At 38.0% G+C, this 13,779-nt stretch overlaps 1 protein-coding gene and 1 long non-coding RNA gene across 12 annotated transcripts in view; one reads left to right on the top strand and one right to left on the bottom strand.

Annotated features, from left to right (window-relative positions):
- Positions 1–394: 394 nt before the first annotated feature.
- LOC106914851 (LIM/homeobox protein Lhx1-like) lies at positions 395–6,057 on the bottom strand. The gene is made up of 5 exons (XM_014981961.2): positions 5,391–6,057; positions 4,630–4,850; positions 4,232–4,506; positions 2,229–2,385; positions 395–2,100 (listed from the first exon to the last, which is right to left on the bottom strand). Exons 1-5 carry the CDS (start codon positions 5,558–5,560, stop codon positions 1,703–1,705), a joined length of 1,221 nt encoding a protein of 406 aa, XP_014837447.1. The 5' UTR covers positions 5,561–6,057; the 3' UTR covers positions 395–1,702.
- Positions 6,058–6,213: 156 nt separating this feature from the next.
- Positions 6,214–13,779, top strand: part of LOC148155417 (uncharacterized) — a 354,212-nt gene continuing 346,646 nt past the window's right edge. For 10 of the 11 annotated variants that reach the window (XR_015765293.1, XR_015765294.1, XR_015765291.1 and 7 more), the window contains exon 1: positions 6,234–6,257. This is a non-coding gene — a long non-coding RNA (uncharacterized LOC148155417). Of the gene's footprint in view, positions 6,258–13,779 lie in introns of all 11 variants that reach the window. The other variant, XR_015765286.1, reaches the window with a different exon arrangement.

Here is a 13,779-nt window from a genome sequence, read left to right on the forward strand (position 1 = left end):
CTCCACAACGTGATTAGACTTCACTGAACCTTTGCGACAAGATCGAATAACAAATAGTAAAATAGCACTATATATGACTTCAGTTCACATCAGAGAACAAGATGGCAAATTTAAAATTATTCATCACCAAGCATAACCGTTGGTATTTTAACCACTAAGTACAATCAAAAAGGATTATTTTTTTTCTGTTCGGTACAGTGAGGTACCAAAAAGAGGTATAGGAATTTTAGCAATTTAATTGTTGGAGAAAACAAAATCTTCTTAGAATTGTGAAAACAGCTAACATTGTATAATCAAAGACAGATTAGAGATTTTGACCAGTTCCAGTACCATAGTAGTTTCAGTATGAAGCGTTAGGGCTAACACTAACCCTAACCCTACATGAATTGGGCTATCCCAAGAGTATTAATGTGTCATATCATCAAAATATGACATGACCTTATACATCTTTATGATAAAATTAATGCCAATTATTGTGGTGCTCAAATTGACTAATAGCTTGCAAACTTTTTACATATAATCAATAAGGAATAAGCTAGTCTAGTAGTAGGGGAAACTTTTGGTTGTACAAAAGAAGTCCATGAAATCCAGCTGTTTTTATTTTAATCTATTTTTTTTTTTTTAAAAAGCCTCTTTTAATTGCTTACTTGTTTGTTTTTTAGACAGTTTGTTGAAACTGTATGCGCTGAAATGGCTAGAAGTGCAGGACCGGATCCATGTCAGTCTTGATCTGTTTCTCCGACCGAAAGACAACATTTCACTGAAATCAGACACTCGAGCAAGCAGAGCTTTCAGAAAACCATTTACTGTTCTGTAGGTAGGCTACAATATTTCTTCATAACTCCACTTACAGCTGGACTCATGTCCAAGCCAAATCATCGTTCTTCACCAATATAAAATCATCAGACTTACAAAGATATCATTCTGAAGGCAGACATGTAAAGACGTTACAAAAAAACCAAATCTGATCACAGTCCTGAGAGACGTACTGTATTGATCTATTGGACGTCACAGTCATAGTTTGTGATTTGTCACTAAATGATAAAATCCTATTGTACATCAATACAAAGAGACAAAGTTCTGTGAATCAGTTTGTATAAAACATATACAGTACATCATGCATGTTCATGTCAGAATCTCAGACAAGTACATCTCAGAGTAGACAGTGCTGCAAAAGACTCCAAGATGGTCATGTAAAATAATATTCTAAAACTTCTTTATCCATCAACTGAAGACAAAGTGCAATGTAAACAAAGGGAATAGAAGCGCTTCACATCTTCCTCTCAAAACAAATATCACATTTATTTATTTGAACACGGATTTGAAGGTTTGTCGCAGGTTTTGTAGGTTCAGCCAGTCTCACCTGACACCCTTCGGGTGTCCTTTAAAACCGCCAGACTGACTTGGTAAAGTTGAATTTTGATAAGGTTGAATTTCGAGATTGCTTATGGTGACTTTTGCTGCCCAACTTCTGAAACTAACTAAAGTTCCCTGTAGTTGCTTTTGCTTATTGCTTGGTCTGTGAGGCCTGGAACTTGAGAAATACTGGCAGACGTTCACATTTAAACTTTTTAATATGTGTCTTGTCCCCCCCAAACCTCCTCCCCCCCCCAAAAAAAAAATAAAGAAAAAGAAAGAAAGTGCCTTAATAAATAAATAAATAAATAAATAAATAAATCAAGTGTGCTTTGTTTTAACTGGATTACCAGGCGGTGCCTTCACTCAGTTCCGAGGACGGCTGTGACAGCTGGTTTGTGTATCCATTGTCGCTGAGAGACACGGCCGTGAACGGCGTGCCGGGCCCGCACATCTCGCTGGAGATGCTGTGAATGGAGCCGGGCCCGCTGGGCTCCGGGCTGGGCGAGTCCGCGGGGTGGTGCGACGCGCCGTCCGAGAAGCACTGCACGTCTGCGCCGCAGTGGTGCTGCCCCACCCCTGCGTGTTGGTTGTGGTGGTGGTGGTCCATGGCTCCTAACGGGGTGCCGGCGGGGACAGTCGAGGGCACAAAGCCCAAGTCTGCGGGGGTCTGAGCCTGCGACGAAGGGGGGCCTTGGAAGTATTCGTAAGTCCCACCTGGGCCGTAGTATTCGCTCGGATAATCTGCGTTTGGGAGAGGTGGGATTAGCGCATGGGTCGCGTCAAGAAAGAAACAATTTGGAAACGTTTTTTTTTTTTTAAATTAAACTTATGACGTTTTATCAAATAAATGATTCCGTCGAGCATCTGACCTCCATAATAAGAGAAATGGCCAAGCTCTCCTGGTTCCAGTCTCTCTCCTAGAGATCTCATTCTCCTCGGACTCCGGAAAAACACGTGTCTCCGTGCGCTCAGCGCGCTCAGCTGCTTCATGCGTCGCTCTTTGGACCTCCGGTTTTGGAACCAAACCTCAAGGAGACACGAACGAACACTTTTAATTAGAGAATATAGAAGAATGAATAAAATAGGTAGATACTCTTTCATTGATATCAAACGAAACGGCTGCTTCATTTGATATCAAGAATCTATTGTGAAATCTTAAAATAACAGACAAAACAAAACAGAAAATATTAAATGAGGAGGTAGTAGAAAAAAACATGCAGGTTTCTTTTATTGTTGGTGAAAACTCGCATTCTTGAGGTTTTTAAATATTAGCCATTCAACTGCTTAAATGTTATCCAAGCAAGTTAATTACAAAAGGTAATGTTAAATAAAGTGTAATTTGCAACTTATATATATATATATATATATATATATATATATATATATATATATATATATATATATATATATATATATATATATATATATATATATATATATATATATAAAAGTCACATTTAGATTAGAGTTTAGGTTGAGATTTTGGCTCAGTCAACAATTTCTCATTTGCTGTGTGAAGGTCCATCAGAGACTGAAGAAGAATTTCACTAATACAACTTACTGTAAAAATGTGGACACATTTTATTTGTTTTATTGATGTTTCTGAACAGAAGCTTTGGAAGTTGAACAATTTAAAAAATATTATTTTACTGGACCGAGGCTGCTCAGCTCTAACTAATTATTGTGATGATTTTGTTTATCTGGTTTTTGAAAAATAAACAAACCCAGCCCAACAGCTAGGAGGTCAAGCTTGCTAACAAGTTTGACATCAACTTCAGCGCTGTCACTAAACAAGCTAAAGCTGGATGAGAATTGTGTTCCAACAAATGTAATGTCTCAGCCACGTCTCATAGCAGTTATCTGCCATTATGAAGTGGATAAAATTCACTATAATGCATAAATATGCCGTTCTCACTGATATCTGTTGAAAACAACACAGAACAAATTAAACAACAGACTTCAGGAACACTCTTCTTTAACTATTTAGTAAACCTTGGTAGAATTTAGGCATTATAATATCAACTAATTATAATTGGTTTATTAATATTATTTTTACAATTTGAATGATTGATATTAAAAACTGTAAAAAAAAAACAGAAAAAAAAGAGAGAAAGAAATATACAGTGTGATGTGTTAATATGAATGGTATTATGAATGGATATGAGTTCCATAAAAACTAATGACTGCCATCAGACTTAAAAAAGTTATTTTGATAGAAGCAAGAATAATGACGTTTGTGTGACTTTGCATAAAGTCAGACTTACAAGCTGGGATTCTTAGCAGCTCTTGTCATTGACTGTAACTTCAGTGGATAGATTTCAAACCTTCAACTTCAGTAACATTTAAGCCTTAATCACAAACCAATTCTTATTTTTGGTTTCTTTTAAATAGTGAAGAACAGCCAAAATCTAAATAATAATTATTAATTTGCTTGTTTATTTGATCACAAGCTTACATAATCGCAACTCAGACGTGTATGTATTTCTTAGAAAACTATGCCAATTAAAATATGCAAATTGCTTCTCGGATCTTATTGGTTGAATTCTAACAGTTTGTTTTATGAGTGTTGGAGAGAAAGAGATAAGCCAAGAATATTGTGAAGTCTTTTGATGGGGGGGGGGGGGTACGAAATAAAGAAAAAGCTGCAGAATGCAGAAATAATAATAATATAAAAACAACAACAAACAAAAAATAAAAACAAAATAAAGGCCAACACTATGTTGTTTAATCTAGTTTGAACCCAAATACTCTTCCGAACTTTGTCACACCAAACTCTGGGTTTTTTTTAGACAACTTACTTTATTTATTTATTTATTTATTTATTTATTTAATGATTCCTGCTGTTATCCCGAGAGCATGGCCGCCTCCTCACCTGGATCACCCTCATGTTGAGGCCGGTCTCCCGGGACAGCTGCTCCCGGATGTGCCTGGTGGGCTTCGGCGTGGCAGCGAATGCAGCCTTCAGCGTCTCCAGCTGCTTGGCCTTGATGGTGGTCCGGGGCCCGCGCCGCTTGCCGACGGCGCTCTGCTCGTCGTTGTCGTTGCCGCACGCCTCCTTGTCGGACGCGTGTCCGCCCTCCGAGTCCTTCCCGTCGTCCTGCGGGTCCTGCGAGTCCGGTGAGAGGCTCGGGTCGCTGCACGTCGTGACTGTCCGGAAAGGGAACAGTTATAGGAGTGGATCTGAATTCGGCAGTAAAATATTTATAACAAAATTATATTAATCAAAAATTAACAAACAAAAAACAATAAGGTTCGATTCGATGAGTTCACCTGACAGGAGGATCGTGTCCTTCCCGTTGTTGTTCTGGTAGTCCTCCTTGCAGACAAACTTGAACTCGTCCAGGATGTACAGCTCCTCTCCGGTGGACAGCTGCTTGTTACACATCATGCAGGTGAAACAGTTGAGGTGAAACACCTTGCTTTTGGCCCTGCGGACAAGATCACTGGGCAAAATCCCCTGTGAGCAACCTCCACACTTGGTCCCAAATCTCCTGTTCAGGAAAGGTAAGGGAATAAATAATAATCATGAAAAAAATGGAAGAAGGAAAAAAAAAAAAACACAGGACAAAGTTTCAGTAGACTATAACTTCATCAATAAATATGAATATATAAATAAACATTTTTAATAATCGTAACCGAAAGCTCAAATAGCCTTAGTTTTTCCAACAATATGGTAAAACTGCATTTAGTTATATGAGCACAATAATTGTCAGGCCCAATGTTTATTACAATTTCCACTCGATTCTTAACAGAAAACAACATTCAAACTAATAATAATAATAATAATAATAATAATAATAAATGCTGAAAAAAGTATAAAACATTGTGATCCAGTATTTTCCAATCACTTATCCATTTAATCAACTTTTCACTTTTTGTAGTTTATTGGGGGAAATTCTCAATTGTCTAATGTTCCAGTTTATCTAAAAAAATTAAAATAAAATCTAAATAAATCTAAAAAAAAGTTAAAAGAAAAAAGTGTCTTTCCTTCTTCTTGAATTGAAGAAATCAACGTGTTGGAGGAGGCTTACCTAAAGAAGTCATTCTTACAATACAGTCTCCCATCCCTAGAGAAGCACTTCTCTGTCAGACTACATTTGCATTCGCAGCACTGGACACACTTGATGTGCCACGGTCTGTCCAAAACTTTGAGCAGGAACCTGTCCAGAATAGGTTTCTCACAGTCGGCACAGTGTAGCATTGTCCCGGTCCAGCTGATTAGAATTTCACTAGTTGTGTCCTCCCGACACCCCCCCGCACTCCTCCCGCAACAATCTTCGATCGTCCGAGTGTTCTGATGTCGGATCAGGGAAATCCACTGGGTCCAAGCTGCTCTGAAAGACCAGGCTACATCACCATCCGTTTGCGGGGCTCCTGTAATGTAATCCACATCCAGACATCGGCTCCAAACGAAACATGGTTTGCATCACGTATAAAGAAGCATTTCTGTGATCAAATTGTTTATTGTGAATCAAAGTGGGCCCGGCAGGATCTTCCAGTGTTTGCCATTGTATCGAAAAGCACAGGGAAGAGGTTGAATTAAAAACAATACTGATAAAAGGTGACAAGATATCCCCAGTGTCGTCTGTAGACGAGATAAATAATGTTGAGCAGCAGTCGGAGCGCTTTGCCTCGTCGTTTGTGCTCCGCTTTTTCTCTGATGAGCCCTGAGCCTGAGAGGAAGGCTGTAATGAGCTCACCTTGTGCCGCTCAGCCTATTGCCTAATAAGGAACAGCCTACGTCATCACCGCGAGAAACCTATGAGGAGTGATTTCTGTTTTAGTTTCACCCCAACACTTCATTACAACAAATAAAAACACAGTGATAATAGTACAAAATCACCCGGTGTCTTAAAAATAAAGTAAAAAAAAAAAAAAAAAAAAAAAAAAAAAAACAAGTCTAGATGAGTTACACTATAAAAATACATTTTTGAGGGTGTCAAGCATTAGACAAAAAAATACTGACATTTTAGTAAATATATATATATATATATTTGTTTGTAAATATAATGTTTATTAAAAGATAAAAAAAATAACATAACCTACTTCATTTTTGAATACTTCTCGCCTAAACATTTTTATCTGAATCGAGCAGATGTTTATTTAGCCAGGTGTTAGCTTAATTCATTGAGTGTCCAAGAGAGCAAAGTGAGCAAAGTAAGGTTAATATGTTTACGTGGGAGGTGTAATGAATAAAAAAATAGTAAAAAGTTAATAAAATTTATTAGTTTTTTTTTGTTTTTTTTTTGGTTGTGAACGTTTGTGTGTTGGGGTAGAAATCTAAGTTTGTAACCAGCCTTAGCAATAGCGCTAATGCTAAACTTAAACTTGTCAACCTTGAGACAGTCATTTCCAATAAACAGCACACGTTAGCTATGGCTAATTGTCCGGTAAGCTGTTCACATGTCAGCTCGTTATTCAAAACGTTTGCATCATCTTTAATTGTTTAAAGATAATCCTACAGTCAGAGTTGCTAATAAGCAGCTTCTTAATCCTAAAGTTTAGCTGTGATTGTCAGGAAAACAGTTCACGTGCCACCTTATGACTATTTCAGTAGCCTGCTATTTTCACAAATAAGTTCTTGCTATGTACACACGCACTACTAAAAGCCAGTAGTCTGTTTTAAAAATAATACTCGTAAACTTCGATTTTATAGCTTTTTTTTCTGGCTGAGGGAACTCTAGTTTTAGAAACATTATTATTATTTTTGTTCATGTAAATGTTAGTTTTAGAAACAATAATAATTTCATCCTGAGAGTCAATGATGATGTCATGAATATGTTCTCCTTGGAAAAGAGCCTGGAAGTGGTGGCAGCTGACTGATGATCAGCAGGTCTGTTGTCCCTTCAGCCTAGGAGAGGACAGATAGATTAATGTTGTGGTCTGGCATTATTCTTCATTTCTCTGAAAGGACGAGATTCACTAATGGTTATAATCTGAGGCGATAGGCCGTCTCTTATAGATCTTATCGGATCATGTTGGTGCACATGGGGACACAGATAGCGCACTTCCCCCTCCCAGGCTCCCAGCTCTGTTCGACTCCGATAGCTGCAGGTCCCGGCAGGCAGCAGGGGGAACTGTGGGGAAATTAAAAAGCCCAAATGCGAAATGTTTTTTTGAGTTAAAAACAGAAAACAGATAAGATAGTTATAGCTTTTCCTTGATATTTTAAAATGTTTTTTGTTGTTTTGTTTTGTTTATATCACTTTCGTGTTGATCATTTTGGCGCAGAAACAGATTGCAGAATAACATTTGTTCCAGGATCTCTAGTCCTATTTTCTGCCTAAAAGTATTTCAATTAAAACATTCTATTGTTTTAATCTGTTTACGTCCATTAAAGATGATTGGTTAGAACCTTGTTAGTTGGATAAAGAGATGTTGATTCACTCTGAACTCAAATATTTGAACATAATAGTCATGAAATACATTGAAAACACAGCTTAAAACAAAGTACAACATTTTGAATTAACACAGGAATTTGATTGTCAACTTAATAGTTTTTGGAATTAATACACAAAGTCAATATTACTCTTATTATTTATATCAATATGTCCCCTGCCAATCATGCACCACAGACAGCAACTCTGAAATTTAGCCTTTGCTTAAAAATAAATAAAAGATAAGGCTGTTGATTATTCAGAAATTTTTATTAGACTGCACTCTTTCATCAATTTATTTATATATCCATTCATTCATTTATGAGACTGACAGAAATATCAGTTGTCTGTCTCATTGCAGGAAGAACAGTTTTTCACATTCATTTTAAGAATGCGTTATGATAATGCTCAACTGATCAGACTTGTTTGATAAAGAAGAAAAGTTGAACAATGTTGAAAAAGAAAAAAAAAGGAACTGTTGCTTGAAATCTTTTCGTATTTCTTCACAGCAGAATAAACCAGGTATTTTTTTTTAATCCTAAGAAAGACGATATGCATGTTATTAGTAGCCTTTTCTCTGCTCTGGATAAGAGATCTTATAGTGGGGTTTCAAATTGAAGTGTGCTCAGCTCTTTTTAATCAGTGTCTGATAAGACATCAGGGTATAAGAAAATCACAGCACACAAAAAAAACAGATCCAACTAAATCTCTCTTAGCTCCATTGTGTTTGGAAACCTACTTGGAGATATCGCATGTGATGACAATAAAAAAAAATAATAATAAATGCTAAAGTGAGAAACTTATTCCACACAAAACACACAAGTTGGACCTCCTTGATGAGTAAACGTGTGTCTCAGCGAAGCCCCACCCTCCTCACACCAAAAAGGCCTCTTTGCAGTGCTGGAATCTGGCAGGGTGTGCACTGTTTGTTTTGGAATGAAAAGAGGCACGTCATTAGTGTTTGTTAATTGCAGCTAATTGGCCCTAACGAGCTGAACAAGACCACCCACTGGGATCAGTCACACAAATAAATTGTAGAAAACAAAATTAATTACTAGATGCTAATTAAAGTCAATTAAAACTGATTAGGCAGGAGTGGGATGGGAAAGTTATAGAGAGCAGGAAAAATACCTGGCAGCGCACAATATGGCATGACAAGTGTGTCTGGCAGCATTGGGAGAGACTCGCTGTGAAACACGGTGGCTTCACTTCCTCTCATAGATACACACTCGGCAGAGCTGATTCCTTTGTTCAAACAAAACACAAACAAAACACTTAACCATCTGGCTTGAACAACAACTTGATGATGGAAATACAAAGGAAAAATGTTGATCTAACACATTGAGACGTCCAAATTATTCACATTTTCATTTATTGATTTTTTTTACAAATAAAAATTCTCAGTATTTCTTTGGGGACAATGTTTGAGTAAGAGAATTATTCACTAATCCTTCTTCTTTCTCCCCTCTTTGTTTTCAGTTCCACTCTTTCCTGTTTCATCTTCCCACTACTCCGTTGGCCGTGTTTGGGACTTTTTCATTGGAAATCTTAGTACATTTCTTCTTTCATCTTACCCTTTAAATATGTGGATTATGGGAGTGCCATGTGGTGTAGGACAGCCCACACAATACTTGTTCTCAGCTGCAAACTTCACCTTTGGCATGTCATGTGGGGATTGTGTGCAAAATGATAGCAAAGGAGTTTCTTTCTCCTCATCCGAACAGATTATTTTCCCAGTATTTCTCAGTATTGTACTAGCTTCCATAAGTTCAACATGTATTTTCTTCATCAGTGGAGTCCTGTGCAGTGAGTGTTTGTTTGATTGCGTGACTTCGTGTTTTCATGGGAATTCCAGAATTTCCTGGAGCATCTTGCGAGTGTTCCTTGGTTCTTGCATAACTCTTTTGATAATTTTTTTGACCCCTCTGTCAACCATTTTATGAAAGTCACTTTGTCATGGCTTGTTTATGGTGAAATTACTGCTGCATATGTGCTGACTGGAATATTCAGAAGTTTAGAAATGTAAAAGCTGTAATCATTGCCCTATTAGTAACATACATTTTTTTGTGAAGGTTGTTTGCTTTTACCAATCTCACCACTTTGTGCAGTACTGTGGTAATGAGAAACCTTACCGGTAATTAGTTATTATGGAATCTGAAATTGATTTGCATGTATCAGCACATATGCTTTCTAAATACAAACACATTTAGAAACATTTCTTAACTTTCTTTGCCATCGTACATATCATTTTCTGGACGTGTTCAATACTTTCCCCCAGTATCATATCATTTATTTAACCCAAACTTCATTTGTGGAGTAATCTGATCAGATTTCCTTGCATGTTTGGATTACTGGTCCCTTTTGAAATATTTTAAACAAGAAAAATTGTGATGCATTCAATATTTCATTTACCTGCTATATCTAATTTTAACAGTGGGAAAACAAATTGTGACTATGTGTAGTGGTCTCTATTTTACATCACAAACCCGTGGTTATTTACACTGGGGTGTGTACAGTTCTCTGGCCAGTTTTAAACAAAGTTCATTATTCTTTTTCTGGCAACGGGGTGGACCATCTGCACTTCCTCTTGTCTGAGCCAAATGACCCGAAAGCCTCAATATTTTTAACTGAAAAGTAGAGCAGCTTAGCATGACATTGGCAGTTCAGCAGAAAACGCACATACATCTTCTCCTAATACACTCTGCTTCAATAAGCTGTAATTTTGTAAGAAGAATAGAGATGTGCAAGATTAATCAGTAGTCAGTTCTCTCAATAGATTAATTTCTACATAAATGGGTTATGCAGAGTGCCTTATGAAAGTGTATTTCAGAAACTCTTCAACATTTTACCACATCGCAGCAACAAATAGCACAATATTCAATACTCAACATACAATGTGGCAAATAACTGTGTTTGAAAGGATGCATGGTTTTACTCTGTTCAACCTATAGAAGTCACCAAATTAGAATACAGAATAGTGTAATTGTGTGTATCTGATCTGTTTATTGTAGTTTTAATTGATTCCAAGTTATAAGAATTTCATACACTTGCAAACCTACCAAGACACGGTTGCCCATGTGAACTGGCAGGCTAGAAAAGAAGTGCAATAAAGAGCTGATCAAGAGGCCAGCGGAAGCTGCAAAGTTTAAGAACGTGTGGGAAAATTTATGAGCGTCATTAGTGGAACACATTTTTTTTCCAAGGAGTCAAGTCTGAAGTTCTACACAAGTCATGTAGGGAGCTTCTGTTTCTATCTGCATGCAAAACAAATAGTGTTTTGTAAAACTAATGCGGTACATTATACACCTTGGACGTACTATCGCCAGTGTGAAACATGGTGATGTCAACATCATGCTGCAGAAAAGGGAATTTCATTAAAGCTGATGGGAAGACACATGGAACAAGCTGCAGGATAGTTCTGGAAGAAAACCTGTCAGAACCTCTAAAGGATTTGAGACTCTTGGAGAGTTATACTCCTAACTAGAGATACCATCAAATGGTTGATTCTCTTATTAAGATATCTTTTTTAAGTCTAACTACTAAAGAAGATTATAAAAAGAAAAGATTCATATTATAAGTTAAAAACTCATGAAGAAAACATCATATGCAAGGTTAATGGGAAAACTCCCAGGTGTATAATCCAAAAGCTCTTGTGAATAAGATAAAATCACATCCGCATATGATGAATACCATGAAATTCTCCCTAAAACAGATGCAATATCTGCTATGATAGTAATAACTTGATCATGCTCACATATATAAAAAAAAGGCTTAAAATAATATTTTGTTGATGAAATTTCGAGGCAGTGTTGAAGCAGCGTCACATTGTTTGCATGCTTGAATATGACTGCGAGGTAGCCGGGGCGGCGAGATGGAAAATGACCCCATACGAGAGGAGTAGGGAGAGTGATTCGCCTGAGGGGGGCCGCTCGGTGAGAGGGCCCAGGGGACCGTGGGGGTATCCATGGCCCCGGCGGTGATGATGGTGATTGATGCGGGCACAATTCAGATGGCCCAGACGCTGCAGCAAATTAAAAGGCTATTTTGTAAAGTTGTAAAAGAGCAGAATGGCAGAGGGGAGTGACGAGCCCCCGACAACCAACACACCCCGCCGCCCCTCCCGCCCCACTTGACTGTTCTGTCACACCATCAGCTCCTGTTTGGTTTCCCTGGTGTCATCAGTCCCGCGGGGAGGAGAGCTATCACAGGCCTCTCATGCTCATTCATACTGGATGAGTACATTGCTGAAGCTCCACGTAGACGCACAAGAGATTGGATGAGCGTGATATGAAAGCAAATGACCAGGTTTTTAAATTCAAAAATGTTCTTTTTCCTGATTATAAATATGGCACCTTGCAAAATTACCACACCTTCCAAACCCTTTCATCTTTCATTACATTACCACGAAAATTAGCATTTTATTGGGATTGTGTTGTGTGTGATAGAAGCATGAAAACATTAGAATATGGGATGCAAAGGAAAGGAGCAGGATTTTCAAAGTGTTTTGTAAAAGTGAATTGTGGTGTCCTTTTGAATTCAGCCCTCTTTACTTTGAGAACCTTAAGGAAATCCAGTGGAATCACCAGAATCTGCCTACTTACTGTGACATGTTTGATATTCAGTAAGACCCAAATTCAGGCAGGTTAGAGTCAGTGAGGTAAATTGAAGAGTTTTAATGCTGGGGGAAAAATAATAATAATAAAGCCTTGTAATACTGACATAAAAAGAGCAAGAAACAAACGAATCCAGCAATAAACAATGCAAACCATGGAGCTCATATACTGGGGCAAGGGTGGAAGAATACAAGGGAACCAGGTGAGCTAATCAGTGGAGATGTGGAGCAGCAGGGAAATGGAGACTCATTAACACAAAAAGAGCTAAAGTAAGTAAAGTGTCAATAATAATAAACTAAAATGCACTGATGAAAGAACATAGGAAATAGATAAGAAACTAACCACAGAAGAATGAATTTATATGGCAAACCCCTAAAGACAATAACAAACAACTGTATATGGCAAGACTTATCATTTTATTTTATTGCTTTTTTTTAACATGCATGTTCTCATTTACATTATTATATTATATAAATATTTTTGCACCGCAAAAATGCATGAGATATTAAACTGGACTTTAGGTATTTTGACATTTCAGCCCCGTAAACTTTTTTATGCCCTGTTATAGTTCACAAATTATTAATTTCCTTTGATTTGGGGATATGCCGTAAAGGCAGACTTCATGTGCTCCAAACCTTTGTCATTACTTGTTGAGAGATGGCTCATCGTCATTGGGCATGGTTTAGCAGTTGTGCAGCTAACATGCAAACTCCTGAATTATAAAACATAAATTAGTGGCAAAGTTTACCCTTTTGTTTATGAGTTGCTTATTTGAACATCATTTGCAAATCATTCATTCGCAGCTTGAATTGAATTAACCTGGCTGACCTTTGTCTTGCCTGGGAGCAGTAAACAGTGTGTGTGGTTAGAGAAGATAGACAGACAAACTGTGTTGGGCTACAGGCAGAGCAGCCTTCGGGGAGGACAAGTCACATGCCTGAGGTCAAACTGGTGTCAAGTGGGGAGTGAAGACAGCCGAGCTGCCCGGCCTGAGCATTGTGCTCATCAGTGCAGCTGCTGTCAGTTATCACAAGTGTGAGGCGGGAGGATGGGGGTGGGGTGGGGCTGAGTAGGGGGTTGCTGACTGCTTGGATAAAAAGGAGCGTGCCCGTGTGTAAGTTTAGGAGTGGTGGGCGGGAGGACTGTTGGGGCTTGGGGGCATATGGGCCTGAATGGAGAAAAAGGGCTCTTGTTCATGCAACACATGTTGGCTTTCTCGCGAGCAGGTCACCTGCTTTTACATCTCTGCTGCTCAGTCACTTTTCCACTTGCATTTTGAATAAAAATGATTTGGTCGCGTAATCGCCCACATCTTCAACTTATAAAAACGATAATTAATTCTCTGACTGTGATTTGTACATATATTTTTTGATGTATCAAAGTCAATTAAACCAAGCGTTTCCTCTATTCAGGGTCAAAGGGAAGGTGAA

This window comes from Poecilia mexicana, unplaced genomic scaffold, assembly GCF_051168715.1.
Source record: "Poecilia mexicana isolate PSO_F unplaced genomic scaffold, ASM5116871v1 scaffold_14, whole genome shotgun sequence".
Lineage (NCBI taxonomy): Eukaryota > Metazoa > Chordata > Actinopteri > Cyprinodontiformes > Poeciliidae > Poecilia > Poecilia mexicana.